This window comes from Petaurus breviceps, unplaced genomic scaffold (genome assembly GCF_028583685.1).
Source record: "Petaurus breviceps papuanus isolate PSGF00001 unplaced genomic scaffold, PetGlider_PUasm1.0 419, whole genome shotgun sequence".
Lineage (NCBI taxonomy): Eukaryota > Metazoa > Chordata > Mammalia > Diprotodontia > Petauridae > Petaurus > Petaurus breviceps.
This window is the reverse complement of record NW_027186324.1, coordinates 12,012,047-12,035,089: the sequence shown is the minus strand read 5'-3', so window position 1 is coordinate 12,035,089 and position 23,043 is coordinate 12,012,047. Positions and strand designations below refer to the sequence as shown.

Genomic DNA, 23,043 nt, shown 5'->3' with positions numbered 1-23,043 from the left:
AGATATACAGTTCTTGGGGAGGCCAGGTAGCACAGCGAGTAAGAGCACTGGCTCCAGTGTCGGGATGACCTGGGGATCAAATCTGGGCTCCAATACTCAGCACCACACCCAGAAACACCTGGCCATGGTAACCTTGAGCAAGTTACTTAACCCCAATTGCTTAAAAAAAAAAAAGATATACAGTTCTCCCCATGGAGTTTCAGAATATTAGACTAATTTTCTAGTCAATATCTTTTGATTCCTGGCTCTATCATCCGTTGTTTGAGCTCTCTCTTCCATCTTTGCCTCATCTGCAAATATGATGACATCTATCCCTCCATCCAAGTTATTGATATAAAGGTTACACAGTATAAGTCCAAGACCATATAGTTGGGGCTTCCTATGAAATACCTCCTGTTAAGCTGACATTAAACATTAACAACATACTCCATGAGTCCAGTCATTCAACCAATTCCAAGTACAATAAATTGTACTATCATTTAGTCCATATTTATCCATCTTTTTCAGAAGAATAATAGTTCAAAATTGAACAATTATTTTCCTAAATTCTAGTTAAACAAAATCTACAATCTACCCTTTATCTACTCGTTTAGTAGCCCTGTCAAAAACAAAAAAAAAGGAAAAAAAATAATCTGGCCTGACCTATTTCTTTTAAACAACATATTGTTGGATTCTGATTTTTAATCCATTTTGCTATTTACTTCCATTGTATCGGTGCATTCATCCCATTCACATTCACAGTTCTGATTTTTTTTATTTTTATTAATCTTATTTTAAATTTATGGAATAAAACAAACATTTCCATAACACAGTATAATTAAAAAGATGATTGCACATGAAACTGCAAATATATATAACTTGCTGCTCCTTTTAAATATAAAGTTATCATGCAAATTTCTTATTTTCCTTTTCCTTTTTTTCTTTCCTACCCCGCCCCCAGAAATGGCTTCCATTAGACGCAAATATAAATATGTAAATATCTACAACAACATAAACAAAAAGAAGAAACTGAATGACCAAGCTCCGTTCTATTGAGAATATGCACATCTGGGGGGAAGGGGGCAGGCGCAAGCCTAGGTGGCGCAGTGAATAGAGCACCGGCCCTGGAGTCAGGAGGACCTAAACTCAAATCCAGCCTCAGACACTTAACACTTACTAGCCGTGTGACCTTGGGCAAGTCACTTAACCCTGATTGCCCTGCCTTCCCCCCTCCAAAAAAAAGAAAGAATATGCACACCTCTCCCTTCTTTACAAAAGGACCAGGAAAATAAACTATTCCACATACTGTCATACTCATTTGATAATGGTTATTTTTGCTGAAGTGGGTTTTTTTCCTATTTTATTCCTTGTGACAGGAATAGTGTACTTGGGAAGGAAGGAGTTTGGGAGGCATTTGGAAATGAAGTAAAAACATAGGTTGAGAAAATTTTTTTTTAAAAAGACAAGGACTATTCATGATGAAAAACTGGTCTAGTTGCTAGTCCATACTTAATTTACACAACAATGAAATAGAGAACAATATTGGAAGATAAGGAACCTTAAAAACAGTTTTATTGGATTAGATCTGTGCTTACTAGGTATGCTCTCTTTAAAAAATAAATTTTATTGACATTCATTTATTACATCATGAGAATTTCTCCCACTATAAAGTATTGCTTTCCTCTCCAAGAGATCCATACCATATAAGAGAACATTTTTCAAAGAAAAAAGGAGGAAGAAGCTGTCTATGTCCTGTGCTGAGTGCTGGGAATACAGAGAAAGGCAAAGTTCTTTTCTCAAAGAACCCATAGTCAAATGGCAGAGACGACAAGTAAATATGTACAAACTATGTTGGAAATAATTAACAGAAATAATAATTAATGCTATGATTAAGAGAAATTGGAAAAGGCTTTTTGCAGAAGATGATGTTTTCATTGGGACTTGAAAGAAGCCGGAAAGAAGATGGCTGTACATGGGAGTCAGTCAGTGTAAATGCCCAGAGTCGGGAGACAGAATGTCTTATTTGAAGGCCAGTGTCATTGGACTGACAAATATGTGATGGGTGGTAAGGTGTAAGAATACTGGAAAGGTGGGGTGAGGGACAGGTTGTGAAGGGCTTCGAACACCAGAGGATTGTATATTTGATCCTGGAAGTGATGGGGAACCACTAGAATTTGTTGAGTTGGGGGGGGGGGTGACATGGTCAAAGGTGAACTTTAGGAAGATCAGAGGATGGACCAGAGAGGGGAAAGATGTAAGGCGACAGGACCAGTTGGCAGGCTATTGCCATAGGCCAAGAAAGAGGTGATGAGGGCCTGCACCAACCAGGCTGGTAGCAGTATCACAGGACAGAAGAGAGCACTTATTAAAGATGTTACAGATATAGAATTGATAACATTTGGCAGAAGATTGGATATGGTGTAAGAGAGAAGAATCAAGGATGGTTCTTCTCTAGAGAGGGAGGAGTCAAGGTTGGGAGCCTAGGTGACTTGGAGGGTTGTATTGCCCTCATAAATAATAAGAAAGTTAAAGGTGGGGGGCTGGGGGGGAGGAGAAGGGTTTAGGGCAGAACAATTTATTCTGTGAAGTTTGGATTCAATCAAAGGTCTGCACTTGAGAACCTAGAGAGCCACGTGTGGTCTTGAGGCCACAGGTTCAACACCCCTGATTTAGGGAGAAAGATAGTGAGTTCATGTAATGATAGTCGGAATTTGAAGATCTTCCCTGCCCCTTAATAAGCATAGGGGAGTTTGAAAAGTTTCCCTGCATTCAAGATATACCCTGCCCTGTAATAGGTTGAATGTAATCACATGGAGCCTATGATGGGAGGAAGTGGGGAGTCAGAGCAGTTAGAGACAGAGAGAGGAGAGGATGCACCCGAGGAAGACAGCTAGACTTGTGAGTAAATGTTGGTTTGTGGGAAGGCTAAAGGATAGTGTGGCTCTCTGTGGTGTTATAGCTTATTCACTTCTTTGCTACTATGATGGATTCAGCTTTCCGGTTTTGGGATCTGGTTTTCTAGTGTCTGAATAAATATTTTACTTCTCTATTCTATATGGAGAGTCTGTTGTAATTTGCAATTAAGCACTATGCTGGCATATTTATAGTCGCCATCGGCACTCTGCATATTGTGTTGGCACTACAGTTCAATGTCAGATATGTTGAGTTTAAAATACCTATTGGACATTCCATTCGAGATATTGCTGTCGTGATGTTGCAGTTGATGATCTAAGATTGGAGGTCAGCAGAGAAGTTAGGGCAGGAAAGGTGGATTTGAGAATCATCAACACAGTTGTAAATTCACAGGAACTGATGATATCACAAAGTGAAGTAGTATAAAGGGAAAAGAGAATGGGGCCCAGGATAAAATCCTATGGGACACCTACAGAGAATGTGTATCTGAATGAAGATAAAGCAAAGGAGACTATGAAGGAGAGATCTGCTAGGTAGGAGCTAGAAGCAAGAGTGACACCCTACCAACTTTAGGGTGATCAGCAGTGAGTGCCAAAGGCTACAGAGAAGTCAAAGAGAATAAAGACTGAGAAAAGTCCATTGTATGAAGAATTAAGAGAACATTGGTAACTTTGGAGAGAGAAGTTTTAGTGGAATGATGAAATTGGAAGGCAGCTTGTGAAGGTTTAAGAGAGTGAGAGGAAAGAAAGTGGAAGCACTGATTATAGGTGACCTTCTTAAGGAGTTTAATCACAAAGGGCAGAAGAGAGATAAGAAAATAGTGAGGGTGAGAGAATCAAGTGATTTTTTGAGGCTAGGAGAGACATGGGCTTGTTTAAAGACAGTAGGGAATGAACCAGTAGACAGGGAGAGAATGGAAATAAGCAACACAATGAAGATAACAGAAGGCAATGTGTTGGAAGAGATGGGATGGAATGGGATCATCTGTGCAAATAAAGAGGTTAGCCTTGCAGGGAGTAAGGCCACCTCTTCAAGGACATGGTCAAAGAGGAGAGTGGCAGAAGGCATATGGGAGAAGAAAAAGCTCATGATGAATAGTCTCAATGGCACTGAAATGAAGAGGGATCAGGAAAAGATCAGCTTCCCTTTCAGTAAAAGGTAGGATTTTAGCTGGAACTTTAAAGAGTGGCAAGAAAGCCACAGGCAGAAATAATAAGGGTGAGCATTACATGCATGTGAAACAGCCAGTGAAAAGGCTCAAGAGATCAATCAAGAGATGGAGTGTCTTGTTTAAAGACAACAAGAAGGGTAGTGTCACTGGGTTAGAGAGTACATGGTATTGCAGAGAGTGTAAGGTGTAAGAAGACTTGGGAATGGGAAGGGGTGAAGGCAGGTTAAAAAGGACTTTGGATATCAAACAGGTTTTATATTTGATCCTGAAGATGATAGGGAGCCACTGGGATTTAATGAGTGGGGAAGGAGAGTGGGGGTGACATGTTCAGATATGCACTTTAGAAAGATCAATTTGGCAGCTGAGTAGAGGATGGGCTGAAGCGGGGAGAGACTAGTGACAAGCAAACCAAGCAGCAAGCTATTATACTAATCCAGCAGAATGGAAGTGAGGTGATGAGGGCCTGTACCAGGTTGGTGGCAGTGTCCTAGGAGAGAAAGGAGAATATTTGAGAAATGTTGAGAAGGTAAATTAGACCCTGAAAGAAAAAGAAGTGGAGGAACCCAACACAGACAGCCTTGGGCATGCTTGTAGGTAGTAGGGAAGCAGACATTAGACAAAGAGAGAGTGAACATCGTTGAATGTGGATGATAAAGGGAAAAATCTACTGGAAAGACAGGATGGAATGGGGTCATTTGTGCATGCAAAGGGATTTACCTTTTAGAGGGCTGCCTCCTGTGAGACTGGGGTGAAGAGGGAGATAGCTGCAGAAGGTACAGTGTTACGTGAGGTGAGGAAGGGAGAATGGCCTCAATTTTTTAGTTAAAGATGAGACAAGATTCTCAGCTTAGAGCCTGGGGAGACGGGAGGCCTTAGGAGCTTTAAGCAGTGATCAGAAAGTTTGGAAAAGCCGCTGCTATAGTTAAATCGATTAAGGCCGCGTAAAAGTTTGCCCTGCCACAGTAAAGGACCGTTGAGATTATGTAATAAATTTGTAGTGGACCCAGTCAACACAGTCTCATGATTTTCTCTGGCTTTGTTGGACACCATATTTGTAGGAGTGAGGTGGAGAGTTGGCATGGCAAGACTGGTATTAGGACAAGGGCTAAGAGATTCAACAGCACAGTCAAGAGTGGAACTCTTTCCCTGAGGGATCGATATGGAAAAGGGAGGAAAGTGTAGCCAAACACTCGCAAAGCATTTTAAATGCATGATCTCATCAATTTCTCACGGGTAGGCTGAGCTCGTATAATTAAAATGACAATCCTACCTAAATTAATTTTACTTATTCAGTGCCATACAAAAATGATAAAATTCATCTGGAAGAACAAAAGATCAGGAATATGAAAGGAATTAATGAAAAAAAAACCCACAAAGGAAGGTGGCCTAGCCATACCAGATCTAAGACCATAAAGCAACAATCATCAAAACTATTTTGTACTGTCTAAGAAATAGAGTGGTGATAAGTTTGGTATACACAAAAAGTAGTCAATGGCTATAGTAATCTACTGTTTGATAAACCCAAAGACTCCAGCTTCTGGGATAAGAACTCACGATTTGACAAGAAATGACGTGAAAACTGGAAAATAGTATGGCAGAAATGAGGCATAGACCAACATCTTATACTATGTACCAAAATAAGGTCAAAATATGTACATGATTTAGAAACAAAGGGAGGGTGTTCCCATAAGCAAATTCAGTGAGTGAAGAATAATTTACCTGTCCGATCTATGAAAAAGGAAGAAATTTATGACTAAACATGAGATAAGAGAACATTACAAAATGAAAAATGGATAGTTTTGATTACATTAAATTGAAAAGTTTTGGAGCAGCCAGGTAGCACAGTGAGTAAGAGCACCAGCCCCAGTGTCGGGATGACCTAGAGATCAAATCCCGGGCTCAGATACTTAGCACCACACCCAGAAATAACTGGCCGTGTAACCTTGAGCAAGTTACTTAACTCCAATTGCTTCAAAAAAAAATTTGAAAAGTTTTTGCACAAAGACAATGCAACCAAGATTAAAAAGAAAGCAGAAAATTGGTAAACAATTTTTTACAGACAAGGTCTCTGATAAAAACCTCATTTCTAAAATATACAGAGAACTAAGTCAAATTTATAAGGAAATACATCATTCCCCAATTGATCAAAGGATATGAACAGTCAGTTTTCAGATGAAGAAGTTAAAGCTATTTATAGTCATATGAAAAAATTGACTAGAGAAATGTAAATTAAGACAACTCTGAGGTACCTCCTCTTACCTATCAGACTGACTAGTAAGACACAAAAAGAAAATTATAAATTTTGGAGATGTGGGCAAATTGGAACACTAATGCATTGTTGGTGGAGTTATAAACTGATTCAACCATTGGAAATATGCCCAAAGGGTTATAAAACTGTGCATACCCTTTGATCCATCAATACCACTACTAGACCTGTATCCCAAAGAGATCATAAAAAGGGGAAAGGACCAACATGTACAAATATATTTATAGCAGTTCTTTTTGTGGTGGCAAAGAATTGAAAACTGAGGGGAATCCCATCAATTGGGGAATGGCTGAACAAAGTTGTGGCATATGAATGTAATGGAATACTATTATGCTATAAGAAATGATGAACAGGCAGACCTCAGAGAAACCTCAAAAGATTTATCTGAACAGATGCTGAGTGAGGGGAGCAGAACCAGGAGGACATTGTACACAGTAACAGCCACAGTTTTAGGACTGATTTTGATAAGCTTAATCCTTCTCAGCAAGGCAAATGCAGATTCTTCATTAGATTTATGCCATTAAAACTTGAAAATCTGTGCCATAATTCAGGTAAAATATTGCAAATGGTTTAGCAAGATAAGGATTAGAAATAAAAAAGAATTGCGTCAGGTAAACCAAAACTATTACACATAGAATTTTCAGACAACAAAGCAATATATACTGTTTGATGAGATTATTGGGTATATTTTGCTACTCTAGAATAAAGTGTCAACCTTAAAAATAATCATGAGAAAGTAGAATTTTATAGAGTTCTAGAGGCAGCTGAGTGGTTTGGTGGCAGAGTGCACTAGCTCTCTGTCAATTTACTTCATCTCTGTTCACCTCAGTTTCCTCAAAATGGGGATGATAAGTAGCATCTACCTCCCAAGGGTGTTGTGAGATAAAATGTGTAAGGATCTCACCATAGTGCCTGGCACACAGTAAGTGAGATAGAAAGTCTTATTTCTTGCCTTCCTTCCTTTCAGGGTCTCAGTTTCTTCATCTGTCAAACGTGGGAGAAACTACATATGACTTCTAACATGCCCTAAACCTAAATCTACCTCTCTGTAATTTTCATCTGTGAATCCCAGGCCAAACTGGAGGAAATCTCATCCATTTCCATGAAAACCCTTCAAATAACTGGACTGTTATTCTGTCCTCAAGGCACCTACGTGGCACAGTGGATAGAACCCCAGGGGTGGAGTTAGGAAACCTTCTTGAGTTCAAATCTGGCCTCAGATACTTACTGTGTGACCCTGGGCAAGTCACTTAACCCTGTTTGCCTGTTTCCTCATCTGTAAAATGAGCTGGAAAAGGAACCTAGAAAGCACTCCAGTATCTTTGCCAAGAAAATTCCAAATTAGGTCACAAAGAGTCAGACAGAACTAAGAAACAACTCAACAACAGCAAACTTGTCTTCCCTGAATATCATCTTATATTTACTAACAGGATTGGACTAGAAAACTTCTAAGTTCCTTCCAATTCTGATATTTTGTGAAATACAGTCTTCATTATTTTTAAGAAAACATTGTATCTAAGACCACAAGAACACAGGAGATGTTCTCATTACCATCAGACATTGAAGGCAAGGGATACAGGAAAAAAAACTGATTTAGGAGGTGAAATTCTGGTTAAGAAGATGATATCCAGGTTTTAGAGGGGGAGGAGACAAGATGGCAGAGCAAGAAGGAGGAAATTCTGTGTCCTCCCCCCACAACCACCTCAAATACCTATAAAATACGACTCTAAGCACATTTTAGAGCTACAGAACCCACAAAGTGACAGAGAAACAAACCCCCCACTGAAGGCAGCCTGGCAGGCCGGCAGGAAGTGTTCATCCCAGCATGCTGGGAGCCGAGCACAGTCCCCTGTGAGCCACGCAGTTTTAGCCCCAGGGAGACTGTGGCATCCAGAGCAGACTTCAGGAGAGAGAATCACCAGCAGCTGTGGTGGTTTCCAGACTTTCAACCCATAAACTCCATAAGAAAGTAAAAGGCCAGTGGGGGAACTCTGTTGGAAAGGAAGGGTGCAGTCCAGCCCCTACTCCTGAGGGCAGAGGTGGCAGAGGCACAGCAGCTGCCACATGGCTGCCTCAAGAGCCCCTGGTCCACAGATCATAGGGGAACCAGGGGACCATTCAGAGAGTGATCCCTCTTGCTATGACCTGCTTGGATCGGGGTCACTTTCTTGGGCAGTAGTCCTGGGGTGAGAAATGCCAGTTTGCCAGTGTGGTGTCTATAGAGAGGGTGCCCTCCTCAGACCTCTGACAACATTTGTGAAAACCCCAGTGATTTGGAACAAAGCTCTCCTCTCCGGAAGCAGACTTGTACCGTGGCAAAGGCTCAAAAGTCACGTCACTGACTGGCAATATGAACAAGCAGAGGAAACACAAACAGACCACAGAATCCTTTTTTGTGAACAAAAAGCACCAAAGCATGGAATGGAGGAAGACAATGAAGTCAGAACTCCTGCATCAAAAGCTTCCAAGAAAAATGTGAATTGGTTACAGGCCATGGAGGAGTTCAAGAAGGATTTTGAAAATCAAGTAAGAGAAGAGGAGGAAAAACTGGGAAGAGAAATGAGAATGATGCAAGAAAATCATGAAAAGAGAGTCAACAACATGACCAGAAAATAACACCTTAAAAAATAGACTGACTCAAATGGCAAAAGAGGCCCAAAAAGCCAGTGAGGAGAAGAATGCCTTAAAAAGCTGAATTTGCCAGATGGAAAAGGAATTTCAAAAACTCACTGAAGAAAATAATTCCTTCAAAATTAGATTGGAGCAAATGGAAGCTAATGACTTTATGAGGAATCAAGATACTATAAAACAGACCCAAACAAATGAAAAAATAGAAGGCAATGTGAAATATCTCATTGGAAAAACCACTGACCTAGAAAATAGATCCAGGAGAGGTAACTTAAAAATTATTGGGCTGCCTGAAAGCCATGATCAACAAAGGAATCTAGAAATCCTCCTTTAAGAAATTCTCAAGGAAATTGCCCTAATATCTTAGAACCAGAGGGCAAAATAGAAATTGAAAGAATTCACCAATCGCCTTGTGAAAAAGATCCCAAAAAGAAAACTCCTAGGAATATTTAACTCAAATTCCAGAGTTCCCAGGTCAAAGAGAAAATATTACAAGCATCCAGGAAGAAACAATTTCAGTATTGTGGAAACACAATCAGGATAACACAAGATCTAGCAGCTTCTACATTAAGGGATCAGAGGGCTTGGAATATGATATTCCTGAGGTCAAAGGAGCTGGGATTAAAACCAAGAATCACCTACCCAGCAAAACTGAGTATAATGTTTCAGGGGAAGATATGGTCCTTCAATGAAATAGAGGACTTTCAAGCATTCTTGATGAAAAAATCAGAGTTGAATAGAAAATCTGACTTTCGAATACAAGAAGCAAGAGAGGCATGAGAAGGTAAACAGGGAAAAGAAATCATAAGGGACTTATTAAAACTGAACTATTTACATTCCTACATGGTAAAATGATATTTTTTTTTTGCTTTTTGGAGGGAAATTGGGGTTAAGTGACTTGCCCAAAGTAAGTGTGTCAAGTGTCTGCTGCTGGATTGGAACTCAGGTCCTCCTGACTCCAGGGCTGGTATTTGGTAAAATGAAAATTGTAACTCATGAGACTTCTCAGTATGAGGAAAGTTGAAGGGAATATGTGTGTGTATGCATATGTATACATACATATATATGTTTATATAGGAGGGTATAAATTCATATGTGAGCATGTAAATATATGTGTACATGTATACATAGAGTGCACAGGATGAGTTGAATAGGAAGGGATGATATCTAAAAAATAAAATTAAGAGGTAAGAGAGGAATATAATGAGAGGAGATAAAGAGAGATAGAATAGGGTAAATTACCTCATATAAAAGAGGCAAGAAAAAACTGTTACAATGGAGGGAAGGAACAAAAAGGCAAAAGGGAATGGGTCAACCTTACTCTCATTGAATTTGGCTTAAGGAGAGAATAACAGATACACCAAATTGTGTATCTTACCCCACAGGAAAGTAGGAGGGAAGGGGATAAAAGGGTGGATGATAGAAGGGAGGGTAGGGTCAAAGTAGAAAATAGAATAAGTGAGGAGCAGGATAGGATGGAGGGAAATATAGTCATTCTTTCATAATATATCTACTATGAAAAAGTATTGCATGACTACACATGTATAACCTATATTGAATTGCTTTTCCTCCCAGTAGGGATGGGTGATGAGGGAAGAAAGGAAAAAATCTGGAAATCAAAGTTTTAAAATCAAATGTTAAATATACATATAATTTTTTACATGCAACTGGGAAATAAGATATACAGGCACTGGGGTATAGAAATCCATCTTGCCCTACTAGAAAGTCAGAGGGAGAATGGGGGAGTATATAAGAGAGACAAGATTGGGGGAAGGGGTGTTCAATAGGCTGGCTATTTGGGTGTGGGGGGTAGGGGAAAGACAGGGAGAAAATTTGTAACTCAAAATCTTACGGAAATTAATGTTGAAAACTAAAAATAAACAAATTAAACAATAAAAAAGAAGACAGTATCCAAAAACAAGATGTGGATTTCTAGATGCCAGCATAAAATATGGTAAGATAAGCTCCTCAGCACAGATAGTTTATACCTAACAAAGACTTGAAAGAATATATCTTGCAAGTATCTTACAAATCTAATTAAAAAGATTAAATAACAGAAATTTTAATTTAAAATTTAATTTAATAATTTAGTGATTAAGATATAAAAACAAAAAGCATTAAAAAAAACATTTTAAAAGAGCTTTAGACCAAAAAAAAAAAGATGGAAGATGGTGGGAAAATTACTTAGCTATATTTATAACCTTGGGTACTTCTCCAACACAATGAATAGATACTCTGGGAAATGAAGTTTGATTGGCCAGAAGAAAATTTCTTGGCTTGCTAGGCTCTCAGAAGAAGAGAGGAAGTATATAGATAAAAGGAATTGAAGAGATTCTTCAAGCTGGGAGCTTGGGAATAAGTGCCAATTTGGTCAATCAAGCAGTTTGAGTTTCAATTTCTATTTGGGTTAGGAATAGAGTGAAAAAAATGTAGGTAAAAGATTGATGGAAATGTAGGCTAACAGAGCCACGTCTGCCTGTCAGGAACCAGAGGGAAGATGTAGCTGAAGTAATAACAATAATAAGTAACATTTTTTCTTAAAAGCAATCGGGGTTAAGTAACTTGCTTAAGGTTACACGGCCAGTTATTTCTGGGTGCGGTGCTAAGTATCTGAGCCCGGATTTGATCCCCAGGTCATCCTGACACTGGAGCCAGTGCTCTTACTCACTGAGCCACCTGGCCACCCCTATAAGTAACATTTTTATAGAACCTACTATGTTACAGGCATTCTGCTAATCATTTTACAATTATTATCTCATTTGATCCTTACAATAACCCTTAGAAGGCAGAGTTCCACTTTATAGATGAAGAAATTGAGGCAGACAGAAGTTAAGTGACTTGCCCAAGGTAAGTGCCTAAGTTCATATTGGAACTGTGGTATTCCTCACTCATTTTTCTCTTTGGGAAATCTGATAAAAGATGGTGACATGCTCTATTCCTCCTTCCCTTCCTCCTCCTTCCAACTCATAGCCATTTCTCCTGCCCAAGTGGGAAAATATTTACTCCAAAATGCTTCTCTTATTAAAGTTTGTTTACACTTTTTGTTTTAATTAAATGCTACTGACTCTATAGGAGAAAAAGACAAGAGATACAAAGAAATACAAATCCTTGGTCTAAATAGACAGTATGTTTGAGTCTCCTGAGACAAAGGAGACTGAATCTTAAATTCATTTTTTAAATATTTTGTATAAATATTCTAAAGTAGGTTGACTAAGTGCTACATCTCAGTTATTTTTTTTTCCCTTAGACAAAATTGAGCCAATTTTTCATTGCTGTCTGTGTGGATGTGGGAATCATCAGTAATATTAACTTTCCCCATTGTTCACCTCCATACATATTCAAAAAGACCCTGTGAATGCAGGGGAAGAGCCAAGGGCAATGATCAGAGTGCAAGTCCTTCCCAGCAGGAGAACAGAAGGAGCTAGACTAGGATGCCCATTTCAAGGGCAGAGAATAGAGTAATAGCTCCCTTTCCTGTAGCAGTTTAATAGATTAACTTTTATGTTTCAACTTCAAACAAACAAACCATCAATAGTCACAGACACCTTTCTACATGCATAAACCAATCTAGGTAAAATAGTCTCCTCCCACCTGTCTGAGATTTCTTCTTCTCAGTTTCCTTTGTTTATCCATGTCATACCTACAATGGGTGTATCTTAAGACCTCTTCTGTTTTATTTCTATATTCTCTCACTTGGTCAGTTCCCATGTGTTAAATCATCACTAAGGAGATGATGCCCCATTCCATATAAGACCCCTTGCTTTAGCCTGAACTGCAGTCCCTCATCATCTCTTATTCTTTTCTTTTTGCTATATATATTTCTATAACTGCATAAAAATAGAAACTGTAACAATGCACATCCTCGCTTTACCCCTGATCTTACTGGAAAGACTTTAGTGCTTGTGCATGACAGATGATGCTTTGTTTTAGATAAATATAGATAATTATAATAAGGAAAATTCAACTTATTCTTATTTTTTCTGTTTTTTAACATAAAATTATGTATTTTGTAAAAAAAAAACTTTTTCTGCTTCTATTGATATATCATTTCAATAATTTTTATTATTATCTATTATGTTTAAAGTTTTCCTGCTACTAAAGCAACCCTGCATTTCTAGTATAAATCCACCTTGGTAAAAGTATATAATCTTTTTCCTATGTTTTTATAGTCCCTTTGCTAATATTTTCTTTAATAATTTTGCATTGACATTTGTTAGAGATATTAGTTGATAGTTTTCTTTCTTTGCTGTCTCTCTCTCTGATTATGTATCAGGATCATATTTATCTCATCAAAGAAATTTGGCAAGATGTTGTCTTTCTCTATTTTCATTTTTTAAAAAAAACTACTTGGAAAAAATTGGAGTTAATTATTCTTTAAATGTTTGATAAAATTCAATTGCAAATTTATTTGGTTTGGGTTTTTTTTCCCTTTGGAAATTCATTTATGGCTGGTTAATTTCTCTGAAAATGAGTCATCTAAATTCTCCATCATTACAAACCACGAGGTTTATATTTTTGTGTATGTTAATTAATTCTCAATGTAAAGTATCAGTTTCATAGCTATCTAATTGGGTAAAATAATTTATAAAGATTTAATTATCTCCTCTTCATTTCTTGCATTTTCCTTTCCCTTTTTAATGTTCATTATTTATTTTTCCTCTCTTTTAAAATCATATTAGCTAAAGAATTATCTATTGAGTTAGTTTTTTTACCAAAAGTCTCCTAGTTTTGTTTACTCAATAAACTGTGTTTTAAAACGTGTTTTGTTGCAAAATCTCTTTTGATTTTTAGAATTTTTATTTTCATATTCAGTTGAGGTTTATTTGTTGCTTTTCTGGTTCTAGATTAATGTATTGATCATGCTTTCTCCATTTTATGGATGAAAGTGTTTAAGGATATAAATTTTCCCCTAATGTCTACTTTTGTTGTATCTCAAACATTTTAGTGTGTCGTCTCTTCGTTGTCATTTTAAAGATTAAATTATCCTAAGGCCTCATTTCTAAAAAGTAAAGAGAAGTGAGTCAAATCTATAAGAATACAAGTCATTCCCCAAATGATAAACGGTCAAAGGATAAGAACAGGAAGTTTTCAGAGAAAGAAATTAGAGATATCTATAAGCATATGAAAAAATGTTCTACTCTGGCCCCAGAGTCAGGAGGACCTGAGTTCGGTTCCGGCCTCAAACACTTAACACCCACACGAAAAAACTAGCCATGTAACCTCAGGCAAGTTACTTAACCCCAATTACCCTCCAAAAGGCAAAGAAAAAAAATGTTCTAAATCACTATTGATTAGAGAAATACAAATCAAAACAACTCTGAGGTACCACATCTCACCCATCAGATTGGCTAAGATGAAAAAACAGAAAAATGATAAATACTGGATAGGATGTGGAAAAATTGGAACACTAATGCATTGTTGGTGGAGTTGTGAACTGATCCAACCATTCCGGAGAGCAAGCTGGAACTATGAAGGGCTATTAAAAAAGTGAATATCCTTTGACCCAGCAATACCACTTCTAGGGCTGTATCACAAAGAGATCATACAAGTGGGAAAAGGACCCAAAATGTACAAAAATATTTATGGCAGCTCTTTTTGTGGTGGCAAAGAACTGGCAATCAAGGAGATGCCCATCAATTGGGGAATGGCTAAACAAGTTGTGGTATATAAATTTAATGGAAAACTATTGTGCTACAAGAAATGAAGAGCAGACAGATGTCATAATAACCTGGGGAGACTTATATAAACTGATGCTGAGTGAGGAGAGCAGAACTAGGAGAACATTGTACACTATTACAGACACATTGTATGTGTGACAACTAACTTTGATAGACTGCACTCCTCTCAGCAATACAAGGTTAGAAGACAACTCCCAAAGACTCATGATGGAGAGGACTGTCCACATCCAGAGAAAGAACTGCAGAGTCTGAATGAAGACTGAAGCAAACTGCTTGCTCGCTCTCTCCTGTGTTTTGTTTGGTTCTGTCCCTTCTTTCTCATTGTGCACTCCCCTGGTTATAATCCTTCTTTACAACTTGACTAATGTTTAATGTGAAGGTCATTTGTAGATCCTATATTTGATTACATGCCACCATGGTGGGGAGGGAGGAAGTGAGAAAGAGGGAGAAAATGTGGAACTCAAGGGACTGTGGAACTGAATGTTGTAAACTAAATGTAAAGAAATAAACTTAAAGTAAAATCACAATCAAAATGCACCATCCAAAAAACAGCTTAAATTACCCTGTCGTTTCTATGATTTGCTTTTCCACCCACACCTTTTTTAGGATTAAATTATTGAGTTTCCATTTGAGCTTAATTCCCTTGTCCAAATGCCTTTTATTGATTATGATTTTTATTGAATTGTGGTCTGTAAAAAATATGTTTAATATTTCTGCTTTTCTGTATTTGTTTATGGTCTTACGCCCTACAACACGACCAATTTTGATATTGTGGTATACACCAAAATGTTCCTATCAGAATTTTTGCGGTAGTATGTAGAGGACCACGGTCAGTGGGACTCTGACCCTGATGGCTGAATAAGCCCTCTCAGTATAAGACCCTGCTAAACAAGCCCAGATCGGTTCCCCATCCCCCAGGAAGGCTCACAGGCATGGGCTTCACATCCCCATGAGAAATGTGGTATGCGCTCCCGACTTGGGTACAAGGATGCTTGCAGTGTTCTCAGGGGAAACTAGCATAATGTTGCATGGTAGTGTTAACTAGAAGCCTTGGGACAACTCCATTCTGTTTTAGGGAGGTTTAGGGAGGTTTGGAACATCCTGCCCGGTACTTGTACCCTGATAACAAGAATAGAGTGCACGGCTGTCACATATATGGCAAATGGGAACTAGGGCAATGGTGTAATCCCAAAGATAGTGGCTTATGATGACTATGCAGTTTTACACTGTATATACTGGACTCTTAGCTGAATAAAGTTGGCTCTGTTTTCCACCTTTCTGAAGTCCCGTCTCCTTTATGATTGTCAGCCTCTGGGTAGGTAACTCTTTTATCTGTCTTTTCATCTAACTTTCCCTTCTCAGCTCTTCTGCTGGCCAGCAGGGCTCCTCTCTACCACTGTCTCAGACTCTGCCACAGAAGGGCAGGGGTCTCTCGGGGGGGCTTGGCTCCCCACAGTACTACAGAATTATCAAGAAGCAGACGCCCATTAGTCTGATGAGAAGAGGAGGAAGTAAACCAAACAGGAGTTCTCCCTTCCCTCCTCCCTCCCAAGAGATAGACACTTGGTCCATGTATCTTGTCAGTCATCCTTGGGCCTCAGACAATACTTTACATCTTATTCCATAGGCCACCTCTTCCTCCAGGATGCTCAATTAAATTAATGCTATCATTGCTCTTGGGAAAGGGCTTGTGAATTTATTTCCCATCCCTTCATTCACCTCCCCAATGACTTTCCAAACCAAAACACCCTTCCCTGACCCCAACTCCCTTATATATGTGTTTCCCTCTCCTAGTATGTAAGCTCCTAAGAGCAGGGACTGTCTTGCTTTTGTATTTTTATCACTAACATAGCACACAGTAAGGACAAAAAAGTTAATGCATTCATTCATTCATTCATTCATTTTTTCCTTTTTAAGAATGTTATGTGGGGCAGCTAGGTGGCACAGTGAGTAGAGCACCCACCCTGGAGTCAGGAGGACCCCAGTTCAAATCTGGATTCAGACACTTAACACTTACCAGCCGTGTGACCTTGGGCAAGTCACTTAACCCCAATGCCCCTATGAAAAGCAAAATAAATAAATAAATAAATTCTTTAAAATTAAAAAAAAAAAAGAATGTTATGCTATTGGGGCAGCTAGGTAGCACAGTGAATAGAGCACCAGCTCTGGAGTCAGGAGGACCTGAATTCAAATCCGGCCTCAGAAACTTATCACAAAAACTAGCCTGTGACCTTGGGCAAGTCACTTAACCCCAATTGCCCTACCTTCCCCCCTCCAAAAAGCAAGAAAAAAAAAAGAATGTTGTGCTATCTTTCCTGTTTTAGCCTAAGTACAAGGGAAGGAAAGGCAATAAAGAATTTATATAGTACTTACTGTGTACCAGACACTGCTAAGTACTTTTTACAAATACTATATCATTTGATTCTTGTAACAACCCTACAAGGTAGGTGCTATTATTTTCCCCATTTTACAGGTAAGTGACTTGCCCAGGGTCACACTGGTAGTAAATGTCTGAGGTCAGAATAGCTATCAATAACACCAATATACAAATGCACATCTGTAACATCATTTGCTTTTAAACAAATATTATTTCAAAATAATAGTAAGACTTAAGAAAATGGTCCTCTCACCTAGCAAAAGGTATTACCTAGTCAGAATAATACACGATATTCTATAATTTGCAAAGCGATAAAATCATTTAAAAGTCATTGGTCCTGCATTATGAATTAGAACTGTTCAGAAATATATAGACAAGTGAGGTAAACAATGCAGATTTTTTTTAAGGTACCACATAAATCCAGTGTTTTTCATTACAGAATTTTAACGTTCACAGGGACCTTAGGGATCTTCTATTCTAACCCTTTCATTTCATTAAGAAGCTAAGCTAAGAGATTAAAGGATGTGAACAGGGTTGAGGGGAGGGTTGGGACAAGAATCCAGGCATCCTAAATCTCAGTCCATTTGAGAGTTGGAAGGTACTTCATGGCCATCCAGTCCAAACCAAACATAAAAGGAATCCTCACTTTACAATGTCCCAGCAAGAAAAATATCCAGCCTTCAAAAGGGAGGAATCCATCAATCTGTGAAGTAACCCATTCAAACAACTACATCACAGTGATAGTCAAACTTTCAGAATCTCTGTTGTTGGCAGAGTTTCACACACATACAGAGTTTAGTTTAACAGAAAATAGTGGGGTTTAATTATTTTTTGTTTGTTTCTATCCAAGAAATACGGTTTTGTTACAGAGAGTTTTGATTCTTACAGCTGTAGAATCCATTCTTACCCATCATCTTCCAAGATGTTATTCCCAGGGGATAATTCATACTTAAAGAAAATGCAAGACTTGGTGTTCTTGATTCCTTTAAAGCATTAATGCCTCTCTCAAGTGCCTTTTCTATTTCCAGAGAAGAGCTTACTCATTGGTACCCAATGACTGGCCAAGAGCGCACAATGCTATGACAGAGAGAGAACTACTTTGATTCCTAAAGTAAATCATAACACATTAGCTAGTACAGACCACCTCTCACCCTAAACTGAAGGAATATAGTACCTGGAGCCAATGTTTGTTTCCACAAAGTGTGACCAAGAATTGCCAAATAATTGCCTTAAGTTTTCATTTTACTTTGCTTGGTTAAATCTAGTTCACAAAGACAAAGGAGCAAATTCAGTGAGTTCTAAGGAGAAACACCAATAATTATATTTAACATTTATAAAAAATACAGTATAAATAATTCTTAAGTCTCTACATCTGACATACAAAAGGTAGATTATCTTACATTGGGACAAGTGAAATAAGTGTACTTTTTTAAAGTAATATACATGCCTTAAAAAGATAATGTAAGTACATAAAAAATTTACTGTTACATTTCTCAAAGTATGGTGCAGCTCTTGTGAAATCTAGTGCTGAACAGACATGAAAACTCATTTGATCTTTGCCTTATAAAATTGAAAATCAAATTAAGTTTTTGCAATAGTTTAGTTTGTTTTTAAACTTAAATTTCTGTATGTTATTTGTTGTGGAAAATCCTCCTACATAATCTAATCCTGGGTCATTCTGTCACATGGGCATGTACTGAGTGCCTATTTGCAAATGGTTTCTATATTAGTGGACATTTTAGGAAGGGGAAGAGATCTACTATCTTTCCACTTAATTTTTAACTTTTCTTTTCACATAGATTCAGTCATATTTTCAACTAAAATTAAATTTAAAATATCATCTAGTAGCTAATGTTTTGAAACAGCACTATAAATAATAAGTTATATCATTCTATTAGCTAGCTTTCCAGGTTACTTCAATATGAAACCTTAAAGAAAAAAAAGCATGAGGCCTTGCATAAAAATCCCTCAGGATCCCTCGATCCAATGCTAAGAAACAAAGGAGAAGAAAAATCACATTCCTCTGATATTCATTAACAATAGTCACACGACTTACCTTTCTCAGATTTCCTCTCTTCATTTTGGACAGAATGACTACATCCCATGTCTCCAAAACAGTGAGCTCATGAATTCAACTTCTCATCACAGGCTCCTCTTGTCCAAGAGTGTGCACGTCCTCTCCTTTATATTTTTGCTAAGATACAAGGAACCACTCCTAGTCGATGCACTTCAGTCATAGCCACTAATGAGGAAGAAAGGATGGGGGGGGAGAAAAATGCCAGTTAACAACATGGTATCTAAGGGCAGCTCAGCAGGAATCATTAAGGTTTGTTATGAATGATTGTACATCATGTGGTGTGGAAATTGATTCCATATCATCTAATCCTGAGTTATTCTCCAAAACACTGCAGCCGCTGAGGCAGCTGCAGCAGCAGCAACAGCCAACAGTAAGAGCTGCCCAGGCTCATTTTGCTACATAGACTTTTACCATAAACCTCTTTGGGTAAAATCAGTTGAACACATATGATTTTTAAGCAGCAATATAAGCAGAAACAAGGATGCTGTTGCTTTTATAGCTTAAATAATGGAGTCTGGGGAATAAACATCCAAAAAGAATTTAGCTATTTTATAACTGTAATGAATATAGAATTTAAAAGCTTAAAATATGGCAGACATAGAACAAAAGCAATATTTGGAAACTACTATTAAACCAAAGATGAGATAGGCAAATAGTGTTCCAATTTCCAAAAAGTAGGGAAAAACACAAATGACAGAAACTTTAGACCAGTAATAATGATCCAAGGTAAGAGTCGAGAACAGAATGTTTTTGAGCAGTTAGAAAAAGAATGTGTTACACATTTGGTGCTACGGTATTCTGTGACCCTAAGCTAATCATTTAACCTAGGCAGTGTTCAGTATCTTCATCTGGTAAATAAAATGATCAGGACAGATTATTTTTCTAAGGAAATTTCCAACTGTAAAATGCTAGAATTACAAATCAAAACACATTAGAGTGATTTCCTATTTAATAAAGTTACTAGATAAGAAGGTTGGCAGAATTGCCATTCTAAAGATTCACTAAGTAAAAAGCAACAAACTTCAGTACGCTACCAGATTCATTTCTGGAAAAACTGAGATAGAAAGCATGATGAATACCACACTTCACATTATGTCAGTGATATGTGATGATAAAAATCCTTCTTATCAGGATGGATATCACCTCTCCTCTGGATAATTTCCACAGACTTCTAACTGATCTCCCTTCCTCCGGTAAAGACTGCCCCCTCTACAATCCAGTCTCCAGTTACCAAATTCATCTTCCTAAAGCACAAGTCTGACATGTCATTCTCAAGAAACTTCAACGCTTCTCTGTTGTCTCCAAGAGAAAACACAAACGCTTCTGATCATCACTTAAAGCCTTCATAATCTGGCTTCAAGTCATCTTTCCAGACTGGTCTCACATTATTGCCCCTCATGCATTCTACATGACATCCACACCAGCTTCCTTTGCTGTTCACCACATACATCCCAACTCATGCTCTACCTCTTAGAATGTCCAGTCCTTCAAAGCTCTGTTCATGTTCCACTTCTGACATAAGGTCATGTGTCCCCTAGCCATCACCAAGAGAAGGGGATGCTGGAGAGGGATGCTGAGGTTCTCCTTCTCTTCAATTTCTCTCTGGTGGCATATTCCAGTTTTTTTTCCTGACATTGGGACTGGCCAAGGGGTTGTCTCAGATTCATAAGCCAGTCCTTTTCATCATTTAGACTCATAGGAAAAGAAACTGAGAAGCCAAAAGACCTGGGGAGGAAAAAGTTATATAGGCACAGCTGCCATGGAAGCAGAATGGGTTACAGTTATAAGTAGCCAGCAACAGATTCCAGAACCAAGGGTGTGAGTGAATCATGCACAAGGCTTGTTGAGATAGATTCTGCAATGCTGAAATTCATTCAAATTAGAGACAAATCATAATGGTCCTTCATTCCCTTTCATTCCTTTCCCAATATCTCTTTAAGAGAGAATGAGCTTTATACCTCTTGCCACAAACTGAGAGATTTACCATTGTTTCCTAAAAGCTTTTTGCTCTTTTGTCTTTAAATATTTACTTCATCTTAGAAGCTAGTAAATGTGTAAGGGGTAGCTGGCTGGCACAGTGGACAGAGTGTTAGACCTGAAATCAGGAAGACTCTCTTCTTGTATCAAAGCAGGCCTCAGACACTTACTAGCTGTGTGATTCTGGTCAAATAACTAAACCCTGTTTGCCTCAGTTTCCTCATCTGTAAAATAAGCAGGAGAAGGAAATGGCAAACCACCCCAGTATCTTTGCCAAGAAAACCTCAAATGAGGTCATGAAGAGTTGGATACGACTGAAAGAACTTAACAACCAAAAAAAAAAAACTAGCATATATCACTGGGCCTCATACACAGAGGCTTGACAATAGTTTGTTTAATTAAATTGAATGAACAGAAAAATAAAAGTGCTAAGGGATCCATATTTTTTTAAATTAGTAATTCATAACACTGAAAAAGGGAAGAGTATGTCAAAACTCTGCTAGTTTGTCAGAAAAAAATATTCAATATTATTTTTTAATTTAAAAGTTGATTCATTATAAAAGTATTGGTTTTTTCAAAGGTAACTTTTCTTTTAAAAGGCAATAGGGGAGGACCTGTATGTACAAAAATACTTATAGCAGCTCTTTTTTTGTGGTGGCAAAGAACTGGAAATCAAGGGGATGCTCATCCATTGGGGAATGGCTAAACAAGTTGTGCTATATGAATGTAATGGAATACCATTGTGCTATAAGAAATGAGGAGCTGGCAGACTTCATAATAACCTGGAGAGACTCATGTAAACCGATGCTGAGTGAGGACAGCAGAACCAGGAGAACACTGTACACAACCACAGACACAACGTATGTGTGATGACCCACTTTGATAGCCTGGGCTCCTCTCAGCAATGCAGGGTTATAAGACAGCTCCAAAAGACTCATGATGCAGAGAGCTGTCCACATCCAGAGAAAGAACCACAGCGTCTGAATGCAGACTGAAGCGAGCTGCTTGCTCTCTGGCATTTTTTTCTGTTCCTTCTTTCTCATTGTTCATTCCATTGGTTGTAATTCTTTACAACTTGACTAATGTTTAGTGTGAAGGTTATTTGTAGAGCCTGTATCAGATTGCATGCCGCCATGGGGGAGAGGGGGAGAGGAGTGTGGAAGAAAATTTGGAACTCAAGGGATTGTGGAACTGAATGCTGTAAACTAAAAGTAAATACATTTATAAAGAAGAAAAAAGGCAATAGGGAGCTTAGATAATAAACATGATGTAACTAATACAACAGATTAGACCCCTCCTCTGTGCAAACATGATCGTCCTAATATATGACAAGCAGGGGCTTACTGAAAAGGGAAAGGAAAGGAATAAGCATTTACATAGCACCTACTATGTGTCAGGCACGGAATCATTTACAAATATCTCAATTATTTACAAATATTATCTCATTTGATCCTCACAACCATTGGGTGCTATTATTATCCCAATTTTACCGCTGAAGAAACTGAGGGTGATTTGTCCCAGGTTAGTATCTAAAGGCAGATTTGAACTTAGGTCTTCCTGACTCCAAGCCAAGCACTCTATGCATCATAGCACCTAACTGCCTCAGAATGCCTCGGATCTATTACTCTCATCTTTTCAGAACTGATGGGACCTATGCAGAGCTTTCCTCCTGCAGGACTCATCTCTACCTGAGGTCACTGAGCACATCTCTGTAAGAGAACAGGAGGATTGGGGCGGCTAGGTGGTGCAGTGAATAGAGCACCAGACCTGGAGTCAGGAGGGCCTGAGCTCAAATGTGGCCTCAGACACTTAACACTTACTAGCCGTGTGACCTTGGGCAAGTCATGTAACCCCAATTACCCTCTCTTCTCCCCTCCAAAAAAGAAAAAAAAGAAAACAGGAGGACTAGATTCCTGCTCACAATGAAAACAAGTAAGCACCCAACCCAGTGACTGTCTGACAGTAGACAGCAATGCC

The 23,043-nt window shown here is 38.3% G+C and overlaps 1 protein-coding gene across 3 annotated transcripts in view; it reads right to left on the bottom strand.

Moving 5' to 3' along the window:
* The window catches only part of PPEF1 (protein phosphatase with EF-hand domain 1), a 171,365-nt gene that overhangs the window by 136,377 nt on the left and 11,945 nt on the right, over window positions 1-23,043 (bottom strand). For 2 of the 3 annotated variants that reach the window (XM_069100717.1, XM_069100716.1), the window contains one exon: window positions 19,069-19,254. In XM_069100717.1, the coding sequence (XP_068956818.1) occupies window positions 19,069-19,117 (49 nt within the window). In that variant the 5' untranslated portion in view covers window positions 19,118-19,254. Of the gene's footprint in view, window positions 1-19,068; window positions 19,255-20,556; window positions 20,834-23,043 lie in introns of those variants that run through there. The other variant, XM_069100718.1, reaches the window with a different exon arrangement.